Genomic DNA, 24,929 nt, shown 5'->3' on the forward strand with positions numbered 1-24,929 from the left:
ACGCACACCGACACCGACCATCTGGATTGGTCAGGTTGGGGGTGTGGCTTGTGTTTCTACATAAATGAAGTGACATCATACCAGACCCCGCCTCCTGATTCTGGTCCCTCCATAGCAGCACTAACAGATTTCCTTCCAGATTGCTACACTTCCATATATGGTTTGTGGGCGGAGTTGCTCGCCAGGGGTTTTATTTTGTCGATGAGTCTTGTGGTCCTGGTGGGGTGTTGGCTCCTCCTCTCAAGGGCGGCAGACGGAGGAGTGGGCGTGTCCCAGCAGGTGTTTCGAGATGTTAGCTCAGGATTAGCGGCTAATGACCGACCTGCTGACGCTGTGGATACAGGAAGCTAAAGCCGTGGTCAGCAGCAGCTTCCTGTCATCCTGCTGCCCAACGAACACCAACGCTCTCAGGTCAGTGCTCCACCTGTTTCACCTGTTACCTGTAGCCAGGTGTTACTATGACAACATAAAGGCGACCTGTAGTCGGGTGTTACTATGACAACAAAGGCGACCAGAAGTCAGGTGTTACTATGACAACTTGAAGATTACCTGTAGCCAGGTGTTACTATGACAACATAAAGGCGACCTGTAGTCAGGTGTTACTATGACAACAAAGGCGACCTGAAGTCAGGTGTTACTATGACAACATGGTTACCTGTAGTCAGGTGTTACCATGACAACTTGAAGGTTACCTGTATTCAGGTGTTACTATGGTAACATGAAGGCTGCAGTTCAGTGCCTGCTGCCTCCAGGCAGCGATGCTATGCTAACGATGCTAACATGAGTGTGTGCTGTATCTGGCGGGTGACGGGGGGCGTGGTCTTTCTAACCCTCAGGTCGTGACGTCGGTTGATCGCCATGAGTCCTAAACGTGTCGTCTTCAAGAAGGTTTCTCGTGATAAGTCGGTGAGTCATGTGACCATACAGGAAGTCAGAGTGTGGGACTTCCTGGGGGGCCTTGGGGGTGGTGGTCCCTCGGGGCCCTGACCTGTGGCCCCTGTGTTCCAGGTGATGGTCTACATGGCCAAGAGAGACTTCGTGGATCACTGTGACTTTGTGGATCCAGTCGGTGAGTTTGGGGACGGACTCCCAGCTGGACCAATCACAGGGCCTCATTTCTTCTGACCAGAGGATTGAATGAAGGTTTCTGATTGGTTCATTCAGGCTGCAGGTGTTTGACGCCTGTGTTTGTCTTTAGATGGCGTGATTGTGATCGACCCGCTGCAGGTCAAAGGAAAGAAAGGTTGGTGTGAGGGAGCAATTACTTCACAGATGACGTCATCACTGATGACGTCATCAGTACGTCATCAGTGATGACGTCATCAGTTGTTACATGAACCATTAGCTTAGCATCACCCGCCGGGGTTTACGGCCTCCAGTCTATATCTTGGTGTCTGCTGTTAATCCTTCACTGCAGAATCTGTGTGTGTGTGTGTGTGTGTGTGTGTGTGTGTGTGTGTGTGTGTGTGTGTGTGTGTGTCCTCAGTGTACGTGATGCTGTCGTGCACCTTTCGGTACGGCCGGCAGGACATGGACGTGATGGGCGTGGCCTTCAGGCGGGACCTGTTCCTGGTGAACCGGCAGGTCTACCCGGAGCTGCAGGACAAGGAGAAGCTGACCCACACCAAGATCCAGCAGAAGCTGCTCCAGAAGCTGGGCGAAAACGCCTACCCCTTCTTCTTCGAGGTGAGCCGGAGCCCAGAACGCATAACCCCGCCCCTAACTTCGCCCTTGACCCCGCCCACAACCGTCCTCTTCCTCCTCTGAACCAGAACCGACGCCTGAAGAAGAATCTGTTTGTTTCAGTTTCCAGACAACCTGCCGTGTTCCGTGGCGCTGCAGCCCGGCCCGTCGGACGTCGGGAAGGTAACGCCCTGTTGTTGTTGTTGACGTAAACACCCAGGGTCCTGGACCTCTACTGATTGTTGTTGTCTGTGTTATCTGCTCTTGTTTGTGTTGATTGTTGTTTGGTGTTGATTGTTTTTGTTTGTGTTGATTGGGGTTGTTTCTGGTGATTGTTGTTGTTTGTGTTGATGTTGTTTGTGTTGATGTTGTTTGTGTTGATTGTTGTTGTTTGTGTTGATGTTGTTTCTGGTGATTGTTGTTGTTTGTGTTGATTGGGGTTGTTTGTGTTGATTGGGGTTGTTTGTGTTGATTGTTGTTGTTTCTGGTGATTGTTGTTGTTTGTGTTGATGTTGTTTCTGGTGATTGTTGTTGTTTGTGTTGATGTTGTTTCTGGTGATTGTTGTTGTTTGTGTTGATTGGGGTTGTTTGTGTTGATTGGGGTTGTTTGTGTTGATTGGGGTTGTTTGTGTTGATTGTTGTTGTTTCTGGTGATTGTTGTTGTTTGTGTTGATGTTGTTTCTGGTGATTGTTGTTGTTTGTGTTGATTGGGGTTATTTGTGTTGATTGTTTTTGTTTGTGTTGATTGGGGTTGTTTCTGGTGATTGTTGTTGTTTGTGTTGATGTTGTTTGTGTTGTTTGTGTTGATGTTGTTTCTGGTGATTGTTGTTGTTGTTTGTGTTGATTGGGGTTGTTTGTGTTGATTGTTGTTGTTTCTGGTGATTGTTGTTGTTTGTGTTGATGTTGTTTGTGTTGATTTTTGTTGTTTTTTATTGCTGTTGTTTGTGTTGAGCGTTGTTGTTTTTGTTGAGTGTTGTTGTTTGTGTTTACAGAAATGCGCTGTGGAGTTCGAGGTGAAGGCGTTCTGCAGCGAGAGCCACGACGACAGGATGGACAAACAGTGAGGCGCTGACCCTTGACCTTTGACCCGGTGCCTGTGACCTCTGACCTCTGACGCCTTGTTTGTCTGTCAGGAGCGCCGTCCGTCTCTCCATCCGTAAAATTCAGTTCAGCCCTGACGACACCAGACTGGTCCCGGCGGCAGAGACCACCTTCGAGTTCCTGATGTCCCAGAATCCTCTGCACGTCAAGCTGGGCCTGCCCAAAGAGGTGAGCCCCTGACTCCGCCCCTGACTCCGCCCCCGACTGCACCTCCAGGCCTCAACCCCGCCCTTGTGTCTGCAGACATTCTACCATGGAGAGCCCGTCCCCGTGAGCGTGGAGATCACCAACTCGTCCAGCAGGAACATCAAGGACATCAGCGTGTCAGGTGACCTCGCCCTTCCTGTCTGTCGGGAGGGCGTGGCCTCCTCCGGGCTAACCTGTCTGTCTCCCTCCAGTGGAACAGGTGACCAATGTCATTCTCTACTCCAACGACAAATATGTCAAGTCGGTGGCCAAAGAGGAGACGCAGTGAGTTGCCCCGCTAGCCCCGCCCCTGTGGGGCAACCCGGCGCTCATGTCCGGTGCCTCTGTGCTCAGGGACGCCGTCCCCCCCGGGACCAGCCTGAAGAAGGACTACACCCTGTACCCCCTGCTGGCCCACAACAAGGACCGCCGGGGGCTGGCGCTGGACGGACGCCTCAAGCATGAGGACACCAACCTGGCCTCGTCCAGCATGTGAGCCACAAGGACACGCCCCCTTAAGCTCCTCCCCCTGTCCTGTTTACGGTTAGACTGTCCACAGACCGACGACAGACGCACTCACTTCCTGTTAGCTGACACTCAAACCGTCAGACGGATCCAGAACTGGTCAGGGTCCAGGTCCACCGGCGGGAACTGGTTCTGCTGGACCTCGTTCACCGACCTGACGGGTCGATGGACAGGTGGATGGAAGTAACTAACTGACTAAGTGACTAACTAACCAACCAACCAACCAACCAACCAACTACCCTCCGTCCTCTGTCAGTGTGAAGCAGGAGGTGCTGAAGGAGGTTCAGGGGATGCTCGTCTCCTATAAGGTGGTGGTGAGGATGATCGCTTCAGGGTGAGTCAGACCCCCCAGGTTCAGTTTGGACCAGTTACTACTACTGGTAACTACCAGTAGTAGTAACAATAGTGGTAGTAGCACTAACAGTAGTAGTAACAGTACTAGTAGTAGTAACAGTGCTAGTAGTAGTAACAGTGCTACTAGTCCTGATGATAGTAACAGTAATAGTAGTAATGACAGTACTAGTAGTAGTAATAACAGTACTAGTAGTAGTAACAATAGTAGTAGTAACAGTAGTAATAACATTGGTAGTAACAGTAGAGAGAGTAAAACTTTATTGATAGTAGTAAGTAGTTGTAATAACACTAGTAGTAACAGTAGTAATAACAGTAGTAATAACACTAGTAGTAACATTAGTAACAGTAGTAATAACACTAGTAGTAACATTAGTAATAACAGTAGAAATAACAGTAGTAATAACACTAGCAGTACTAGTAAGATTCTCACTACTAGTGTGATGTCACTGTTTTCTCTGCTTGTCTCTGATAGGACAATCGGATCCAGGTAGGAACCGTCAGGTCCATTACGGTCTGAGCAGGTGTGAAGCACATCCAGTCTGAGGTGTGTGTGTGTGTGTGTGTGTGTGTGTGTGTGTGTGTGTGTGTGTGTGTGTGTGTGTGTGTGTGTGTGTGTGTGTGTGTGTGTGTGTGTGTGTGTGTGTGTGTGTGTGTGTGTGTGTGTGTGTGTGTGTGTGTGTGTGTGTTACAGTGAGGTGTCTCTGGAGCTTCCCTTCAAGCTGATGCATCCTAAACCTGATGCAGGTACGGCTCCGCCTCCAGTCTGCTGTTTGTTTCTTTCCTCGTCTGAATTCACAAACACACAGTAAACAAACAAACACACTAATAAACAAACAACATGTGACTCTCAAAGGGATGAACTGCAAACGCAATCCTCAAGATTAGCATCTAGATTACTGATCAGCAATTTACACACACACACACACACACACACACAATCACTCAGATCTACTGGGTCAATAATAAATAATCAAAATCAACAAAGGCCTCAGGGGACATGTTATAACAAACTGAAATAAACGTGAAAACGTAGAACCGTTTCTGTTCCGTCTGAGATGAACTTTAACCCCGTTTCTCTTTTCTTTCATGTTTCCTGAACAACAGCCAAAGAAGGGTAAGACCTGCAATCAATAACACCTGACCACTGATCAATAACACCTGATCACCGATCCATAACATCTGATCACTGATCCCTAACACCTGATTACGTATCAATAACGCCTGATCAACAGACTCTCTCCTCACCCCCGTCTGTCATTACGGACAGGTGATCAGTGTATTGATCAGTGTATTGATCAGTGTATTGATCACCTCATTGATGTCCCACATGGGTGCAATAGGAAATGTGGGCGGGGCTTGAGGGTGACTGACATGCCCCCCCTCCTGTGTGCCTGCAGCGAATCAGACGACATGGTGTTTGAGGACTTCAAACGAGCCTACCTGAAGGGCGTGGTCTACGGGGACGACGACGAGTCTCCAACAGAGGCGTGAACTAGGAAGATGGCCTCTGCAGACAGACGGGATTGGTCGGTTTTAGAGGCGTGTGCTGTTCCTGTAGCGCCTGTACCCCCCCTCTGGGGCTGTAGTTCCAGCCGCTGCCTCTAGAGGCGCTGCTGCTCTAATAAACTAGATTGAACAACATGACCAACGTGTCTGTTTCTGAATGGGATCGATTAGGGATCAATACCTGACCAATGTAACACTGTTTGAACACAGTCATGAAAGATCAATCAGCTGCTGATCAATCATGTTATTAATTCTGGGACGACAGTAAAAAATACAAACAACAAACTGGAAGCAGGAATCGTTTTATTCAGACTTGTTACATCATCAGCGTCAGATAAGTTACTATTGATTATCAATAGCTTGAGATCGTTAACTCGTTAAACAAACTAGGAGCGTCGCCTCCAGGAAGTGACATTACTCTTCAGACTGCTAGCCTTTGCTAGCCTGCTGGGCTAACAAGACAGGAAGTCATCCCATTGGTTCAGACCTTCTTCTGCCTGGTAGGAACAGGTTTCTTTAGCTCTGGCTGGTTGTTTGCTTATCGTGCTAACTGTGCTAACGACCTAGTTTGGCTCTGCTAACGCTAGCCCCACCTGTGGTGGTGCCACGTCTCAGTTCTCACCCTGATCTCCTGACGCCCTGGACCCACCGTGGGACGCTGAGACCAGACGTCTGCTCAGGTAGCAGAGACACAAAGTGGATCATCCGATCCAGAGCCTCTTTGTTCCTCCTTTGTCCCGTTGGAGGACAACCGAGACGCGCTGGGAAACCCCGCCCCGCTGAGACAATGTCGCTAAAGAGGTTAGCTATCATGTTCCTCTGGCGCTATGGGATCTCCGTCAGGAAGTCATCGGGTGACTCGCAGGTGGTAGATGAGAGATAAGCAGCAGCGCTAACAGTCACGCTAACAGTCACGCTTACAGTTACAGGAGGCGATGGTTGCTCTGATAAACTTCTCTACGGACAAGGGGAAACATATTGATTACCAGGAACACACAGAGAACAAGGGAATCACCTCACAAACATCATCACAAGCCGATCAAAGGATCATTGATCCAATCACAGAGCCAGGAGGCTAACATGCTACCAGATCACAGGTTAGCCACAGTGTTGTGATTGGCTGCTGCAGCGCCATGGGTCTACATCTGTCTAAGCATCGACAGGTCACCAGAATTTTTTGTTTGTCCAGGTCAGACCTCCATGCAGTCTCCTGCTAGCTGCTAGCAACTGTTGGTTTTGCTAATCTCCATCCCAGAATGCAAAGCGCATCTTGGCGCAGATGCTTTTTAAGCTAATTGGATCCATGGTAGCAGAAACCAATCTGGCACCACGCTACATCTGGACAAGGTGACAAAAGCAACAAACATGTTTCCGTGGTAATGGTGATGCTTAAAAGCATCACCGTTACCATGGTGACAGTGGTTACGTCACGGGAAGCGTTAGACTCGGTTAGCAGCTAAAGACCCCCAGAGTCGATTCCCTACATCACTGACAAACAGACAGAAACCAGAACCATCAGACAGACAAGCGCCCCACTGACGTAGCTGCAGTGTCGCTAGCGGCTAGGTAGCGTGCTCAGACTGGGATCGGACACCGATGGCGTCCACTGACGGGTTTCTGAGGAGCACAAAATGAACAAAGACCTGATTCACCTGGACTCAACAAAAAAGTTACGGTGACCCTCCAAACATAGAACCTCCGTTGACCCCGCCTCCAGGTGGAAGGGGGCGTGATCAAGGAGGAATCCGGTTTGAGATGACAGGTTATGCAGTTTTAAGGAACAGGGAGTTTACTTCTGCTTTACTCGTTTGGCGGTTCTGTTGGCGGTTCGGACTAGACGCAGTTAATTTCCATGTTGGGTTGATTGGTGTAAGGCAGGTTTAAAGAAAGCATTTACCTGTGTTCTACATAACCACACCCACTGACGTGTTCACAGCTGAAGCTAATCGGAACCCTCCCCACTGGACTCAGTTGTCCACTCGTATTGGTGTTGCTCTGGATCATACGTGTCATACGTGCTACGGCTTGTGTCGCCAGATAAAGGCATGCCACAGGTGTCTGGGTACAGCAGGAAGCCAGAGAACGTACTGCTGGACTCAAAACCTGCAAACATGCCGTTGGTGACCGTGTCCTTCACCTGAAGCCACACCCGGCCCCCTTCATATAGGTGAAGGACCACCGACTGCGAGGTCACCCCGAAGTCTCTGACTTCTGTGGTTTTGACAATTGGTATGAAATTCGAGAAGAGGCCAACTTTGAGGACTCGTTCGTAGGCACTGAGGTGGTAGTTGAAGACATAGGTGCCGTTGATGGGGGCAGTGTAAATGCCCGTGTTGGGGTCATAATTCTCGTGGATATTGTAGAGAACATCGGAGAAAATCACGGGGTTGTTCGGTGGAGGGTAACTGTACTTCAACCGCGCAGAAAAGGACGACTGAATGAGGGGCTTGCAAGGACCAGGAACACCCACCATCCCCTTTTCCCCCATGTCCCCTTTACCCCCCGGCTGCCCTGCTGCCCCTGGTGGCCCCATCTCTCCTTTCTGCCCTATTTCTCCTTTGTTGCCCTTCTGCCCTGGACTCCCATGTACTCCATCTGTGCAGTTACAGTCCCCCTCAGGCCCTGGTTCTCCTTTCTCACCAACAGGTCCAGGGACACCAGGGTCACCCATGTCACCCATGTCACCCTTCATACCGGGCGGCCCATATGGCCCTGTGTCTCCGGGCAGACCTCTAGGCCCTACAGGCCCAGGCAGACCGGGTGGTCCAGGTGGACCAAGGCTGGACTCGCAAGCATCTGGACAGACACCGTCATCTCCCTTCGGACCTCTATCACCTGCACGGCCCTCATATCCTCGCTCCCCTTTAGCACCTGGAGACAGACAAGACAAACCAGATCAAAAGCTGGAACTGAGATCCCACAACATCCCGAAACCGGGAACCTGTTGAGCTGCTAACCTTTGTGGCCTTGGGCTCCTTTGGGTCCCATCAGACCTGGGAGTCCCTGGTCTCCTTTCTCACCCTCGTCTCCTTTTTCCCCTGAAGTTGAACACATCAACACACTCAGCGGTAGCAAACATACGTGGAGTACATGCATGTTCAGGTTGTGAGAGCCGAGGATGATGGGAAGTGACCTACCTTTGATCCCCTGTCTGCCCACAAATCCAGGACGACCCCTGAACCCAGGCATCCCTCTTCTTCCAGGACTGCCTGGACGACCTGACCAGGACAGAGCCACTCAGTTATCCATCAGGTGAAGTTAACTTTAATACAAATATACAACTTGAAGTTTTGCTGGCGCGGACCCCAAAATAAAAGTTCAAATGAGCCGAGTCCAAGAAAAGCCAAAAGATTTTAAAGTCTTGAATTCATCACAAACATCAATAAAACAATTACTGTGGCAAAAAAACCCCCGTAAGAGACGAAGGAGTGATACAGGAGACTGAAATCCAGGTAGGAGTGATGGAACCCAGTCCCCCACTGGAGACTGGGTTCCATCACTCCTACCTGGATTTTTCCTCTACCAATCAGAGCTGAGATTCTCTGGACATGAGGGGTTGGATATCCAGCTTGTATTACTGGTATGTGTGATTGAAGCCATATGTCTGAAACTATATTGTTGTATCAGTGGTCATCAGTGGAGATTCCACTCACTAAACCCTAACTCTAACCCAAACCATAACCCTAAACCAAATTTTTATACTTACCGAAACTCGACCCTAAATCCAAACCCTTAACCCTAACCCTAACCCAAACACCGCATTAACCCTAACTCTAAACAAACCCTAACCCTTAACCCTAATCCTGACCCTTACTCTAACTCTAAACAAACCCTAACCTTTAACCCTAACTCTAAACAAACCCTAACCCAAACTTGTAACCCAAACCCCACACTAACCCAAACCCTAACCCAAACCCTAACCCTAAGTCTAACTCTAACTCTGACCCGAACCCTAATCCTCTGAAACACAAACGAGAGTCACTGGGCCCCAACATCATCAAGCCCAAAATGTACCCTGATCTCCAGAGGGAAAGAGAAGAAACGTTGAAAACACTCCAAACATGGTGACACCCCAACTGAGTCTGTGTTAAAGCCACCAAGAGGACAAATGTCTTCAAGGTTTTCCTACAAGTCCAGGTGTCTTCATTCAACACAGAGATGCATCAGAGCTCATACCTGCTGTTACACCTGTTGTTATAACTGTTATTGTTGTTATAACTGTGGTTATACCTGTTGTTATTCCTGCTATTATACCTGTTACTGTTGTTATGCCTGTTGTTATACCTGTTATTTTTGTTATACCTGTTGTTATACCTGTTGTTATTCCTGCTATTATACCTGTTACTGTTGTTATGCCTGTTGTTATTTTTGTTATACCTGTTGTTATACCTGTTATTTTTGTTATACCTGTTGTTATACCTGTTATTTTTGTTATACCTGTTATTTTTGTTATACCTGCTGTTATACCTGTTGTTATTTTTGTTATACATGTTGTTATACCTGTTGTTATTTTTGTTATGCCTGTTGTTATACCTGTTATTATACCTGTTTTTATTTCTGTTATACCTCTTGTTATACCTGTTGTTATTGCAGTCTACCTGCAGGCTGGTTGCCCTTACCTGGCAGTCCCCGGTCCCCTCGGTCCCCTTTGGGCCCCGGGTGGCTCGGACACTTCTTGCACATACACAAGCCCAGGAACTCTGCCAGGGGGAAGTTGTTCATGAGCATCTGGCAGGAGGTGTCCATGTCCCCCGGGTATGTCATGTTGTCCCCATCAGGGAAGATGTTGCGCTGGTCACTCATCTCTGGGTAGGGGATTACAGGAGTGGTGGGCTCAGGCATCGCCATGACGATGGGGATGGAAACCGCCATCAGCAGGAGGTGAGGAGAACACGCTGGCATGGTCTGAAGAGAGAGGATCACCATGACATGGTTACCCTTAACCAGTACCCATCATCCACCAGTGACACTTAACCAGTACCCATCAGCCACCAGTGATTGAGTCGCAGGAGGAGTGATCAGGTCCCAGGTGATGTGATCAGACGTTATTACTGATTATTAAACACTCACCCAACCATCGATGGTTTGACGCATCTCGAGCCTGTGAAATGTCCAAAGTTACCTGCAGGGAGCCGTTAGCCGCTAATAAAACACCTGGACTCCGCCCACTTGTGACTCCGTCCAATGGGGTGGGACAGGTGTGGGTGTGTCTGTCTCTGCTGAATGGGGTGTGCTCAGTCGGACGCAGAATGTGACCTGGTTACAAGAAAACACTCAGGCGTCACAGGACATGCCCACTCACCAGGTGTACACAGGTAACGACCGCTGACACGATGAAGGTTAGGACGATGATGATGGTGAAGAGGAGACACCCATCCTGTCTAGAGACACTTCAAGATTGACCTTTGGGGTTACGGGTTAGGTTTAGGGTTAATGTTGGGGGGTTCGTGTTAGGGTCGGGGGATTACAGTTAAGGTTAGGGTTGGGGGTTAGGGATTAGGGATGGGGCTGAGGGTTGGGGATTACGTTTAGGGATTAGGGTTGGGGGTTAGGGTCAGTGTTGGGGGATAGGATTAGGGGGTAGGTTTGGGGGTTTAGGGTTAGTCCTGGTCTGGTGACCTTGTTCTGGGAGAGAAACGGGGTCAGTCCTGGGGAGGGACACGCTGGTGTCGGTGGGTTGGAGGTAGGTTCCTCGTGTTCCTGAGAGGACCCCGTGGGTGTGGCTCCACTGGGTCAGGACTGACCTTATTCGGTCTTCAGGGGCCGTCCTCACAAAGCAGACATGATCTGGTCTCTGGACCAACCAGGTCACCTGATGGAAGGCGTCACCTGACACCTCACCAAACAATCCACAGGTGGGCAACGCCCTGGGAACGAGGACGAGCATTCATGTGGACAAGTAGGGCACCTGAACAGAGGCCACGCCCACTCACACAGGTGAGACACTTGATGAGCTCCAATGGATGGATGATGGATGGATGGATGATGGATGATGGATGGATGGATGATGGATGGATGGTCAGTCTCTTGAACATGAACTGGGGTTAGGGTCAGGGTTAGCGACCCGGTTTTCCACACAGGTGTTTCGAGACCTGATAAAGATTGTTTTACTTAGAATTGTGTGTGTGTGTGTGTGTGTGTGTGTGTGTGTGTGTGTGTGTGTGTGTGTGTGTGTGTGTGTGTGTGTGTGTGTGTGTGTGTGTGTGTGTGTGTGTGTGTGTGTCTGTGTGTTCCACCACCGGGGGGCAGTAGCTCCTCTCCCCTGTGTGCTGTCCGCTCTCCGCCACCAGGGGGCGCTCCCTGCCCCCGTCCTCCGCGGGGGTCTGGTGGCAGATGGCGGAGGCCGGGGTACCGGGGTGTATCGCGGCCCGCTGCCCGGACGAGTCGTCGGACAGCGAGCCGGAGCAGGAGCCCGGAACCCCGCAGAAACTCATCCGGAAAGTCTCGACGTCGGGCCAGATCCGCAGCAAGGTACCGCCGCTCCGCTCCGGGCCGGTCGGGTCTCCATCCAGCGGGGGTGGGCCCGGCTCCGCTCCGGGGACGACCCGCGCAGAACTCCGCGATAAAATCGGCGGGTTTGAGGCCGCGGTGACGTTTAATCATTAATGAGTTTTAATTTTTACTGACTTTAATCATTCATGAGTTTTAATGATCAGTGACGGAACTAAACCCGGTCTGTCTGGTCCGGTTCACTCCGTTCACACCGGACATCACCGCGGCTCCACCGGTCGGTCCAGCCCGGTCCTCCTCCGCCGCAGGGACCGGGCTGGACCGCCGGACGCGGTGGAGCGGGATCCCCCCGGTGGGGAGAGAGCCCCGCTCCACCGGGGGGATCCGGTCCCGGTCCCGTTCCCTGCCGTCCGTCCCTCAAACGGTACCGGAGCCCAGGCGGAGTCTGGAGCTCCTGCCGCGGTTTCCAGCGGGACGACGGCCCCGGCCGCTTCGTTGAATGACGTCACCCCGGTAGCCACCTCCGGGGTGCAGTTGTCCGGTTCGAACCGGTGAACGCGGTGTTTTCACCGGGAGTCCGGCTTCCGGCTAAGCTAACGCTGCTAGCAGCCCCAGGCCCGCCCGGAAGCCCCGCCCTTTCCCACCGCGGGCCGCCGGGAGAGGTGGGCTGCAGCCCGGGGGGCGTCTCCCCGCGTGCCGCTCAGCAGTCCGGCTCACCCGGATGCTCCTCAGGACTGGTGTGCGACATAACGGTCCCAGGTGCTCGCGCAGACTTGTGGGTAAATGGTGCGGGAGGCTCGCGGGCCGCTGGCCGTTAACGGGACTCCTGCTGACGGGGGAGGGGCGGGCCGGACGGACTTCTGGAACACGTCAGGACTTCTGAGGCGGACTCGCCATTCGCGGCTCCGTACATGCTGCCTTCAAAGACACCGGAACAGCTCGGAAATACCGGATCTGCTGTCGGAGGTGACGGTCAGCAGTACCGGGGGTTCCGGTGGGGGAGCCGAACCCGTTACCTTCAGGGCAAAGCTGTGAAAAGACGTCCAGTCACCAGAGGAGTGTTTTCACCAGCGCTCACAATTATTACTGAACAGGAAGTCACACGAGGGTCCGCTGGTCTGCACAGAACCTTCACAGGAAGTTCTTCAGCGTGTCCGCTTGTTGTCAGGCGCTGGTCATGGTGATGTCATGTGTCACAGGTGTTCTAGTACCAGGTCTTCTAGTACCAGGTGTTCTAGTACCAGGTGTTCTAGTACCAGATGTTCTAGTACCGGGTGTTCTAGTACCAACCAGGTGAACTAGTACCGGGTGTTCTAGTACCAGGTGTTCTAGTACCAGGTGTTCTAGTACCAGATGTTCTAGTACCGGGTGTTCTAGTACCGGGTGTTCTAGTACCAGGTGTTCTAGTACCGGGTGTTCTAGTACCAGGTGTTCTAGTACAAGGTGTTCTAGTACCGGGTGTTCTAGTTCCAGGTGTTCTAGTACCAGGTGTTCTAGTTCCAGGTGTTCTAGTACCAGGTGTTCTAGTACCAACCAGGTGAACTAGTACCAGGTGTTCTAGTACCAGGTCTTCTAGTACCAGGTGTTCTAGTACCAGGTGTTCTAGTACCAGGTGTTCTAGTACCGGGTGTTCTAGTACCAGGTGTTCTAGTACCGGGTGTTCTAGTACCGGGTGTTCTAGTACCAGGTGTTCTAGTACCAGGTGTTCTAGTACCAGGTATACTAGTACCAACCAGGTGAACTAGTACCGGGTGTTCTAGTACCGGGTGTTCTAGTACCGGGTGTTCTAGTACCGGGTGTTCTAGTACCAGGTGTTCTAGTACCAGGTGTTCTAGTACCAGGTATACTAGTACCAACCAGGTGAACTAGTACCGGGTGTTCTAGTACCAGGTGTTTTAGTACCAATGTAATGTAACTAAATGTAACTACTCCTTAATGTAACTAATAGATGTAACTAAATGTAACTCAGTGTAATGTAACTAAATGTAACTACTCCTTAATGTAACTAATAAATGTAACTAAATGTAACTCAGTGTAATGTAACTAAATGTAACTACTCCTTAATGTAACTAATAAATGTAACTAAATGTAACTCAGTGTAATGTAACTAAATGTAACTACTCCTTAATGTAACTAATAAATGTAACTAAATGTAACTCAGTGTAATGTAACTAAATGTAACTACTCCTTAATGTAACTAATAAATGTAACTAAATGTAACTCAGTGTAATGTAACTAAATGTAACTACTCCTTAATGTAACTAATAAATGTAACTAAATGTAACTCAGTGTAATGTAACTAAATGTAACTACTCCTTAATGTTAAATAACTGAATTTCTGACTGATTCTAGTTCCAAACATTACAGTTAGACAGAAAAAACATGTTTGTTTGTTTCTCTGTTCTAACATAAATCCTTTTCATTTGTCAGGTTATTAAACCCACAGAACTCCATCAATCAAGGATCAAACTATCAATCAATAAAGAAAAATAACATCAGACACAAGTTAGGACGTTAACGTTAACACTACGTTTAGTCAGAGTTAAAATGGGCTGAAATACTGCATTGTGGGAAATGTAGTTTTGCTCAAAGTACACTTACGATGTCTATATTTAGACCTTCTGACCCTTTATGCTCTTGTGGGACACATTAAATGATGTGGAGGGCCACATTTGGCCCCCGGGCCTTGAGTTGGACATGTGTGTTATACAAGGTTAGAATGTTTATTCAGGCGGTTATTACACTGAAATGTCCGACGGAGCTTGAAGGCGTCAGCGGCGTTCAGCCTGACTGGAGGTTTGACAACAGGAAGCAGCTTCTATTTAAAGCCCCAGAGCAGAACCTGAACACTGGTCACGAGTAACAATACAACAACAACATAATAACACAACAACAACAACATAATAACACAACAACAACAACATAATAACACAACAACAACATAATAACAACAACAACATAATAATACAACAACAACAACATAATAACACAACAACAACATAATAACAACAACATAATAACACAACAACAACATAATAACACAACAACAACAACAACATAATAACACAACAACAACAACATAATAACACAACAACAACAACATAATAGCACAACAACAACAACATAATAACACAACAACAACAACATAATAACACAACAACAACATAATAACAACAACATAATAACACAACAACAACATAATAACACAACAACAACAACATAATAACACAACAACAACAACATAATAACACAACAACATAATAACACAACAACAGCCATGTTGAACAGATCTAAACTGTCAGAGGAACAGATTCAGTCTGACGGATCGATGGTCGAGAACCAACCATTTAATGTGTGTGTGTGTGTGTGTGTGTGTGTGTGTGTGTGTGTGTGTGTGTGTGTGTGTGTGTGTGTGTGTGTGTGTCAGACCGTCCTGAGGGAGGGGACTCTGATGAAACAGACCAACTCGTTCCAGCGCTGGAAGCGTCGCTACTTCAAGCTCAGAGGCAGAACTCTGTACTACGCCCAGACCTCCAAGGTGAGTGCCCCACCCCCCCTGCTGTGGGAGGAGCCAGTGAGAGCAGACTAACCCAAGCTCCGCCCCTCTGCCTGCAGTCCATCATCTTTGACGAGGTGGACCTGACGGACGCCAGCGTGGCTGAGTCCAGCACCAAGAACGTCAACAACAGCTTCACGGTGAGTCAGCCAATCAGCTGCGAGCTGTCACAGACCCATCGCCACGGCGATTCAGGCACAATTCACCAATTCAGCCAATCACAGTTTGGGCGTCTCTCACCTGAGGGACAGGGTCAAGGGTCAAGGATCAGCGTTAGTGTTAGGGACAAGGTAGAGGTGTGACACTGCCCCCTGTGGTCTACAGAGGTAATGCAGGTGGATGTGGATGGATGTGTGTGAACCTTCTGTCCCGACCTGGTCCACACACACACACACACACACACGCCGAGACAGACCGTCTCTGATTGGTTTAAACCGTCTCTGATTGGTCGATAGCTTTGATCAATAAACCCGATGGACTGACTTTTCCTTCCAGCTGATCGTTTCTGAGTCGTCTCCCTCCTCCCATTCTGAGGGGTCGGCATGACAACAGACAGGAAGTAGGGTTGAGTCACAGGAGAGGATGTGGGTGGGGCTAGAGGGGGGAGAGGGGGAGGGGTTGGCAGCGACAGCAGCAGACGAGCCTGAGCCCAGAACCGGGGATTGTGGGTCGGAAACCGGCTGGAACCGGACCAAACGGGGCTGAGAACCGACAGACAGGGTAAGCAGCTGACTGGTCCTGCTGGGTGTCATGTGACGAAGGGCGGGGCGTCAGGAGGTTGGCGGTGGATCTGAACCGAGTCCAAGTCCACAATGTGGAGCCAGGAGGCTCCGCCCACAATGCAGTCCCGGTGTCCTGCCAGGCGCTGGTTAGTGCCGTTAGCAGGGGAACAGGTTAGCATCGGGACGTTAGCTGTTAGCGTGTGAGTGTGTGTGTGTTTTCTCGTGTCTGCTGGCGTCATGTGACCCCAGCCTGATTCCTCCCGGGTTCTATTTTTGCACCAGACCGCCTCCGTCACGAGAGGTCGCCTCACAACCAGCAGGACACGCCCACATCTGGAGGACATGCCCCTCCCACACTGAAAGGCTCTGCTGCGAACATCACAGCGTGACTAGTAGTGTTATTGTGTGTGTGTGTGTGTGTGTGTGTGTCTGTGTGTGTGTCTGTGTGTCTGTGTGTGTGTGTGTGTGTTTGTGTGTGTGTGTGTGTGTTTGTGTGTGTGTGTGTATGTGTTTGTGTGTGTGTAGGTCATCACGCCCTGCAGACGTCTGATCCTGTGTGCTGACAACAGGAAGGAGATGGAGGAGTGGATGGCGGCGCTGCGCAGCGTCCAGAACAGACACAACTATGAGGTGAGACGGGTCTGCAGAACGCCTGTCTGTCTCTCCCAGTCCTGACCTGTCTGTCTCTCCCAGTCCTGACCTGTCTGTCTCTCCCAGTCCTGACCTGTCTGTCTCTCCCAGTCCTGACCTGTCTGTCTCTCCCAGTCCTGACCTGTCTGTCTCTCCCAGTCCTGACCTGTCTGTCTCTCCCAGTCCTGACCTGTCTGTCTCTCCCAGTCCACCCAGTACAGCATGGACCACTTCAGCGGGATGCACAACTGGTACGCGTGTTCCCACGCCAGACCCACCTACTGTAACGTGTGCAGGGAGGCGCTGTCGGGGGTCACGTCACACGGCCTGTCCTGTGAAGGTACCGCCCCCCTCAGGGCTGTGGGACAGGGAGGGGTCAGTCATCACGTCAGGTCTGTCTACATGTGTGTGTGTGTGTGTGTGTGTGTCAGTGTGTAAGTTCAAGGCCCACAAGCGCTGTGCGGTCCGAGCCGTCAACAACTGTAAGTGGACGACTCTGGCGTCCATCGGGAGGGACATCATCGAGGACGAGGACGGGGTGAGACACGCCCTGTGTGTGTGTGTGTCAGGTCACCTCTGACCCACGTGACCTCTGACCCGTGTGACCTCTGACCTGTGTGACCTCTGACCCGTGTGACCTCTCACCACCATACCCCGTGGCCTCTGAGCTGTGTACCCGCTGACCCCTGTGACCTTTGCCCCCTCCAGGTGTGGATGCCCCACCAGTGGCTGGAGGGGAACCTGCCGGTGTCGGCCAAGTGCGGCGTGTGTGAGAAGACGTGCGGCAGCGTGCTGCGGCTGCAGGACTGGAGGTGTCTGTGGTGCAAGGCCATGGTGAGCTGGCAGCTGGTTGCTATGGTTACCGTGCCCCCCAGAATCAACATGACCTTCGGGTGTCCCCGTCCAGGTGCACTCGGCCTGTCGGGACCAGCTGTCCTCCAGGTGCCCCCTGGGGCAGTGCAAGGTGTCGGTGATCCCCCCCACCGCGCTCAACAGCATCGACTCTGATGGTGAGTCACGGCCTCGGGGGCGTTTTTCCCCGGCTGGCCCCGCCCCCGCTGACCGCCGGTGTCACCCCCAGGGTTCTGGAAGGCGTCCTGCCCCCCCTCCTGCACCAGCCCCCTGCTGGTGTTCGTCAACTCCAAGAGCGGCGACAACCAGGGGGTGAAGTTCCTGCGCCGCTTCAAGCAGCTGCTCAACCCGGCGCAGGTGTTCGACCTGATGAACGGAGGACCGCACCTGGGGTCAGAGGGCGCACAGGTGAGGGGGTGGGGCCGCGGGGCGTGCCGCTGACGCCTATCTCTGTCCCTCAGGCTGCGCTTGTTCCAGAAGTTCGACACCTTCAGGATCCTGGTGTGCGGGGGGGACGGCAGCGTGGGCTGGGTGCTGTCCGAGATCGACACCCTCACGCTGCACAAACAGGTGAGGCCCGAGGCCCCGCCCACAGCAGCCACCTCCTGTCCGACTCAGGTGAACGTCTGTGTGACCTCTGCTGTTCCGGCTGTTCCAGTGTCAGCTGGGGGTCCTTCCTCTGGGGACAGGGAACGACCTGGCCCGGGTCCTGGGCTGGGGGGCCGCCTGCGACGACGATGCCCAGCTGCCCCAGATCCTGGAGAAGCTGGAGAGAGCCAGCACCAAGATGCTAGACAGGTGAGTGGGTAGACAGGTGAGTGCTAGACAGGTGAGTGGGTAGACGGGTGAGTGGGTAGACGGGTGAGTGGGTAGACAGGTGAGTACTAGACAGGTGAGTGGGTAGACAGGTGAGTGCTGCTAGACAGGTGAGTGCTAGACAGGTGAGTGGGTAGACAGGTAACTAGACAGGTGAGTGCTAGACAGGTGAGTGGGTAGACAGGTGAGTGGGTAGACAGGTGAGTGCTAGACAGGTGTGTGCTGTTAGACAGGTGAGTGGGTAGACAGGTGAGTGGGTAGACTGGTGAGTGCTAGACAGGTGAGTGGGTAGACAGGTGAGTGCTCGACAGGTGAGTGGGTAGACAGGTGAGTGGGTAGACATGTGAGTACTAGACAGGTGAGTGGGTAGACAGGTGAGTGCTAGACAGGTGAGTGGGTAGACAGGTGAGTGCTCGACAGGTGAGTGGGTAGACAGGTGAGTGGGTAGACAGGTGAGTGGGTAGACAGGTGAGTGCTAGACAAGTGTGTGCTGTTAAACAGGTGAGCGGGTAGACCGGTAACTAGACAGGTGAGTGCTGCTAGACAGGTGAGTGGGTAGACAGGTGAGTGGTGGTAGACAGGTGACTGTCTTCCTTCTACAGGTGGAGCATCATGGTCTATGAGACCAAGTTGCCACGGCAACACTCTTCTTCTACGTTGACAGAGGACTGCAGTGACGACTCTGAGGTAACAGGAAGTTTCCCATCATTCATATTGTTGGGGCGGGGCTTGGGGACAGCCCCGCCCTTACCTCAGTGCTTGTGATTGGTCCAGGTTCAGCAGATCCTGACCTATGAGGACTCAGTGGCTGCTCACCTGTCCAAGATCCTGACCTCAGACCAGCACTCAGTGGTCATCTCCTCCGCCAAGTAGGCCTGTCTGTCTGTCTGTGTGTTTGTCTGACCTCTGTCCTCCTGAGCTCTGACCCTTCTGACCTCTCAACCCTCTGACCCCTTTGACCTCTGGCCCCTCTGACCTCTGGCCCCTCCCTTAGGGTCCTGTGTGAGACGGTGAAGGACTTTGTGGCTCGCGTTGGGAAGGCGTACGAGAAGAACACGGAGAGTTCAGAGGAATCGGACGCCATGGCAAAGAAGGTGAGGGGGTCTGTTTGTCCCAGGAGGGGGGCCTGTTTGTCCCAGGAGGGGGGCCTGTTTGTCCCAGGAGGGGGTCAGTTTGTCCCAGGAGGGGGTCTGTTTGTCCCAGGAGGGGGTCAGTTTGTCCCAGGAGGGGGTCTGTTTGTCCCAGGAGGGGGGCCTGTTTGTCCCAGGAGGGGGCCTGTTTGTCCCAGGAGGGGGGTCTGTTTGTCCCAGGAGGGGGTCTGTTTGTCCCAGGAGGGGGTCTGTTTGTCCCAGGAGGGGGGCCTGTTTGTCCCAGGAGGGGGGCCTGTTTGTCCCAGGAGGGGGGTCTGTTTGTCCCAGAAGGGGGTCAGTTTGTCCCAGGAGGGGGTCTGTTTGTCCCAGGAGGGGGGCCTGTTTGTCCCAGTAGGGGGTCTGTTTGTCCCAGGAGGGGGCCTGTTTGTCCCAGGAGGGGGTCTGTTTGTCCCAGGAGGGGGTCTATTTGTTCCAGGAGGGGGTCTGTTTGTCCCAGGAGGGGGTCTGTTTGTCCCAGGAGGGGGTCTGTTTGTTCCAGGAGGGGGTCTGTTTGTCCCAGGAGGGGGGGCTGTCTGTAGGAGCAACAAGAATAGAAGAGGCAAGAAAAGACTTCCTGTAACAGGAAGAAACCTGGAGAGAACCCAAACTCAGAGGAGACCCCCGGTAGGGTGGGTTAAACCTTAGTCATGGTCCAGACAGACCCTCATTCAGAATCAACAACCAATAGTCTGTCCAACCCTAACCCCCAACCCTAACCTGACCCCCTAACCCTAACCCTAACCCTAACCCTACCCTTAACCCTACCCTACCCTTTAACCATACCCTACCCTTTAACCCTGCCCTACCCTTTAACCCTGCCCTACCCTTTAACCCTACCCTTTAACCCTACCCTACCCATAACCCTACCCTACCCTTAACCCTACCCTACCCTTAACCCTACCCTACCCTTAACCCTACCCTACCCTTTAACCATACCCTACCCTTTAACCCTGCCCTACCCTTTAACCCTACCCTACCCTTTAACCCTACCCTACCCTTAACCCTACCCTACCCTTTAACCACACCTTTACCCCTTAACCCTGCCCTACCCTTTAACCCTACCCTACCCTTTAACCCTACCCTAACCTTTAACCATACCCTACCTTTAACCCTACCCTACCCTTTAACCCTAACCCTACCCTTTAACCCTAACCCTACCCTTTAACCCTACCCTTTAACCCTACCCTACCCTTAACCCTACCCTACCCTTTAACCTTAACCCTACCCTTTAACCCTACCCTTTAACCCTACCCTACCCTTTAACCCTGCCCTACCCTTTAACCCTACCCTACCCTTTAACCCTACCCTACCCTGAACCCTACCCTACCCTTTAACCCTACCCTACCTTTAACCCTACCCTATCCTTTAACCCTACCCTACCCTTTAACCATACCCTACCCTTTAACCCTACCCTACCCTTTAACCCTAACCCTACCCTTTAACCCTAACCCTAAACCCTACCCTACCCTTTAACCCTACCCTACCCTTTAACCCTAACCCTACCCTTTAACCATACCCTACCCTTTAACCCTACCCTACCCTTTAACCCTGCCCTACCCTTTAACCCTGCCCTACCCTTTAACCCTACCCTACCCTTAACCCTACCCTACCCTTTAACCCTGCCCTACCCTTTAACCCTACCTTACCCTTTAACCCTACCCTACCCTTAACCCTACCCTACCCTTAACCCTACCCTACCCTTTAACCATACCCTACCCTTTAACCCTGCCCTACCCTTTAACCCTAACCCTACCCTTTAACCCTGCCCTACCCTTTAACCCTGCCCTACCCTTTAACCCTACCCTACCCTTAACCCTACCCTACCCTTTAACCCTGCCCTACCCTTTAACCCTACCTTACCCTTTAACCCTACCCTACCCTTAACCCTACCCTACCCTTAACCCTACCCTACCCTTTAACCATACCCTACCCTTTAACCCTGCCCTACCCTTTAACCCTAACCCTACCCTTTAACCCTAACCCTACCCTTTAACCCTAACCCTACCCTTTAACCCTACCCTTTAACCCTACCCTACCCTTAACCCTACCCTACCCTTTAACCTTAACCCTACCCTTTAACCCTACCCTTTAACCCTACCCTACCCTTTAACCCTGCCCTACCCTTTAACCCTACCCTACCCTTTAACCCTACCCTACCCTGAACCCTACCCTACCCTTTAACCCTACCCTACCTTTAACCCTACCCTATCCTTTAACCCTACCCTACCCTTTAACCATACCCTACCCTTTAACCCTACCCTACCCTTTAACCCTAACCCTACCCTTTAACCCTAACCCTAAACCCTACCCTACCCTTTAACCCTACCCTACCCTTTAACCCTAACCCTACCCTTTAACCATACCCTACCCTTTAACCCTACCCTACCCTTTAACCCTGCCCTACCCTTTAACCCTGCCCTACCCTTTAACCCTACCCTACCCTTAACCCTACCCTACCCTTTAACCCTGCCCTACCCTTTAACCCTACCTTACCCTTTAACCCTACCCTACCCTTAACCCTACCCTACCCTTAACCCTACCCTACCCTTTAACCATACCCTACCCTTTAACCCTGCCCTACCCTTTAACCCTAACCCTACCCTTTAACCCTAACCCTACCCTTTAACCCTACCCTACCCTTTAACCCTAACCCTACCCTTTAACCCTACCCTTTAACCCTAACCCTACCCTTTAACCCTAACCCTAAACCCTACCCTTTAACCCTACCCTACCCGTTAACCCTAACCCTACCCTTTAACCCTACCCTACCCTTTAACCCTGCCCTACCCTTTAACCCTACCCTACCCTTTAACCCTACCCTACCCTTGACCCTACCCTATCCTTTAACCCTACCCTACCCTTTAACCATACCCTACCCTACCTTCTATGGTGACCAGCAGCACGGGGGCGCCACAGGGGACCGTTCTATCCCCCATTCACTTCACCCTCTACACATCAGACTTCAAGCACAACTCGGATACATGCCACATACAGAAGTACTCCGATGACACCGCGATAGTGGCATGTATCCGGGAGGGTGATGAGGGGGGGTACAGGGCATTGGTGGCTGACTTCGTGGAGTGGTGCCAACAGAACCAGCCCCAGCTCAACGTCTCCAAGACAAAGGAGATGGTTCTGGATTTCCGGCGGGCACCTCCCTCTCCACAGCCAGTGATCATCAATGGCAGTGAGGTGGAGGTGGTAGAAAACTATAAGTACCTGGGACTGCAGCTAGACAGCAGACTGGACTGGTCACTCAACTCCAACTGTGTGTACAAGAAGGGGCAGAGCAGGATGTACTTCCTAAGGAGGCTGGCCTCCTTCAACATCTGTCCTAAGCTCCTTCTCATGTTCTATCAGTCCGTAGTCTCCAGTGTGCTGTCATACGCCATTGTGTGTTGGGGTGGGGGGGCCAGGAAAAGAGATATGGACCGTCTGAACAGACTCATCCGCAGAGCGGGCTCAGTGGTCGGGCTGAGCCTGGACTCTGTGGAGACGCTTCTGGAGAGCAGGACCATGTCTAAAATTAAGGCCATCATGAACAACACCAGGCACCCCCTACACACCACCTTCTCCCAGCAGAGAAGCACCTTCAGCGGCAGACTGCTGTCACACAGCGCCTCCACAGAGAGGCTGAGGTCCTCCTTCGTGCCCCGTGCCATCAGGGGGTACAATGACTCTCTCAGGAGAAGCAGGGGGGAGGTGGCGAGGTCAGCACGGGGTTGAAAATGGATTTAATTTAATTTAAATTTAATTTTATACTGTTGTATATATATATATATATGAAATTTATTTATTTATTTTTTATACTGTTTTTATATTTTAATTCAATTTTATACTGTTTAGATTTTATTTTATACTGTTTATATTTTAATACTGTAATATTTTTAAATTTTATACTGTTTATATTTTAGTTATAGTTTAGTATATAAGTCCTGTTAGTGCTGCATGTGTCTGTCTGTTAGTGTAATGTATGTCTTGTGGTATGTCCTGTGATGTCACTGTTTCTTTTTCTCCTGGTGTTTATCCAGTATTATTTGTTAAGTAATGTCTGAGCAGTGGATATATGCAATTTCCTCCGGGATTAATAAAGTATCTATCTATCTATCTATCTATCTATCTATCTATCTATCTATCTATCTATCTATCTATCTATCTATCTATCTATCTATCTATCTATCTATCTACCCTTTAACCCTGCCCTACCCTTTAACCCTAACCCTACCCTTTAACCCTACCCTACCTTTAACCCTACCCTACCCTTTAACCCTAACCCTACCCTTTAACCCTAACCCTACCCTTTAACCCTACCCTTTAACCCTACCCTTAACCCTACCCTACCCTTTAACCTTAACCCTACCCTTTAACCCTACCTTACCCTTTAACCCTACCCTACCCTTAACCCTACCCTACCCTTAACCCTACCCTACCCTTTAACCATACCCTACCCTTTAACCCTGCCCTACCCTTTAACCCTAACCCTACCCTTTAACCCTAACCCTACCCTTTAACCCTACCCTACCCTTTAACCTTAACCCTACCCTTTAACCCTACCCTTTTAACCCTAGCCCTACCCTTTAACCCTGCCCTACCCTTTAACCCTGCCCTACCCTTTAACCCTAACCCTACCCTTTAACCTTAACCCTACCCTTTAACCCTGCCCTACCCTTTAACCCTAACCCTATCCTTTAACCCTGCCCTACCCTTTAACCCTGCCCTACCCTTTAACCCTACCCTACCCTTTAACCCTAACCCTACCCTTTAACCCTAACCCTACCCTTTAACCCTAACCCTACCCTTTAACCTTAACCCTACCCTTTAACCCTGCCCTACCCTTTAACCCTAACCCTACCCTTTAACCCTAACCCTACCCTTTAACCCTAACCCTACCCTTTAACCCTACCCTACCCTTTAACCTTAACCCTACCCTTTAACCCTACCCTTTTAACCCTAGCCCTACCCTTTAACCCTGCCCTACCCTTTAACCCTGCCCTACCCTTTAACCCTAACCCTACCCTTTAACTTTAACCCTACCCTTTAACCCTGCCCTACCCTTTAACCCTAACCCTACCCTTTAACCCTGCCCTACCCTTTAACCCTGCCCTACCCTTTAACCCTACCCTACCCTTTAACCCTAACCCTACCCTTTAACCCTAACCCTACCCTTTAACCTTAACCCTACCCTTTAACCCTGCCCTACCCTTTAACCCTAACCCTACCCTTTAACCCTGCCCTACCCTTTAACCCTGCCCTACCCTTTAACCCTACCCTACCCTTTAACCCTAACCCTACCCTTTAACCCTAACCCTACCCTTTAACCCTAACCCTACCCTTTAACCTTAACCCTACCCTTTAACCCTGCCCTACCCTTTAACCCTACCCTACCCTTTAACCCTAACCCTACCCTTTAACCCTAAC

General features: G+C 51.0%; 3 protein-coding genes across 4 annotated transcripts in view; 2 read left to right on the forward strand and 1 right to left on the reverse strand.

The window, feature by feature from the left end:
- The first annotated feature begins 273 nt into the window (after positions 1-273).
- On the forward strand, positions 274-5,490 carry LOC137596259 (S-arrestin-like). The gene is made up of 16 exons (XM_068316595.1): positions 274-411; positions 837-906; positions 1,009-1,069; positions 1,199-1,243; positions 1,487-1,686; positions 1,807-1,866; positions 2,676-2,743; positions 2,817-2,952; positions 3,028-3,112; positions 3,183-3,255; positions 3,325-3,462; positions 3,752-3,829; positions 4,322-4,336; positions 4,541-4,593; positions 4,954-4,963; positions 5,247-5,490. The coding sequence occupies exons 2-16, from the start codon at positions 859-861 to the stop codon at positions 5,338-5,340; spliced, it is 1,164 nt and encodes a 387-aa protein (XP_068172696.1). The 5' UTR covers positions 274-411; positions 837-858; the 3' UTR covers positions 5,341-5,490.
- A 151-nt stretch (positions 5,491-5,641) lies between these two features.
- Positions 5,642-10,836, reverse strand: LOC137596258 (complement C1q and tumor necrosis factor-related protein 9B-like). Of its 2 annotated transcripts, none has more exons than XM_068316593.1 (5): positions 10,426-10,836; positions 9,975-10,260; positions 8,493-8,573; positions 8,313-8,393; positions 5,642-8,226 (listed from the first exon to the last, which is right to left on the reverse strand). In XM_068316593.1, exons 1-5 carry the CDS (start codon positions 10,447-10,449, stop codon positions 7,298-7,300), a joined length of 1,401 nt encoding a protein of 466 aa, XP_068172694.1. In that variant the 5' UTR covers positions 10,450-10,836; the 3' UTR covers positions 5,642-7,297. The 2 variants fall into 2 exon arrangements, with proteins under 2 accessions (XP_068172694.1, XP_068172695.1); XM_068316594.1 differs by having other exon boundaries at positions 10,658-10,835.
- Positions 10,837-11,543: 707 nt separating this feature from the next.
- LOC137596256 (diacylglycerol kinase delta) overlaps positions 11,544-24,929 on the forward strand; it is a 22,826-nt gene continuing 9,440 nt past the window's right edge. The window contains 14 exon segments of the mRNA XM_068316587.1: positions 11,544-11,826; positions 15,233-15,343; positions 15,421-15,501; positions 16,609-16,713; positions 16,921-17,053; positions 17,145-17,251; positions 17,422-17,547; positions 17,621-17,723; positions 17,795-17,957; positions 18,027-18,135; positions 18,224-18,363; positions 18,984-19,068; positions 19,156-19,250; positions 19,376-19,475. Of these exon segments, the coding sequence (XP_068172688.1) occupies positions 11,689-11,826; positions 15,233-15,343; positions 15,421-15,501; positions 16,609-16,713; positions 16,921-17,053; positions 17,145-17,251; positions 17,422-17,547; positions 17,621-17,723; positions 17,795-17,957; positions 18,027-18,135; positions 18,224-18,363; positions 18,984-19,068; positions 19,156-19,250; positions 19,376-19,475 (1,596 nt within the window). The 5' untranslated portion in view covers positions 11,544-11,688.

This window comes from Antennarius striatus, chromosome 6 (assembly GCF_040054535.1).
Source record: "Antennarius striatus isolate MH-2024 chromosome 6, ASM4005453v1, whole genome shotgun sequence".
Classification (NCBI taxonomy): Eukaryota; Metazoa; Chordata; class Actinopteri; order Lophiiformes; family Antennariidae; genus Antennarius; species Antennarius striatus.

Coding starts and splice junctions, on each gene's coding strand:
- LOC137596259 (XM_068316595.1), top strand. CDS start 859: ATGAGTCCTAAACGTGTCGTCTTCAAGAAGGTTTCTCGTGATAAGTCG. Junction 1,687..1,806: donor CCTACCCCTTCTTCTTCGAG/GTGAGCCGGAGC, acceptor TGTTTGTTTCAG/TTTCCAGACAACCTGCCGTG. Junction 3,256..3,324: donor GTGGCCAAAGAGGAGACGCA/GTGAGTTGCCCC, acceptor CTCTGTGCTCAG/GGACGCCGTCCCCCCCGGGA.
- LOC137596258 (XM_068316593.1), bottom strand. CDS start 10,449: ATGCGTCAAACCATCGATGGTTGG. Junction 10,261..10,425: donor GTCAAACCATCGATGGTTGG/GTGAGTGTTTAA, acceptor CTCTCTCTTCAG/ACCATGCCAGCGTGTTCTCC. Junction 8,227..8,312: donor AGGAGCCCAAGGCCACAAAG/GTTAGCAGCTCA, acceptor GTCTGTCTCCAG/GTGCTAAAGGGGAGCGAGGA.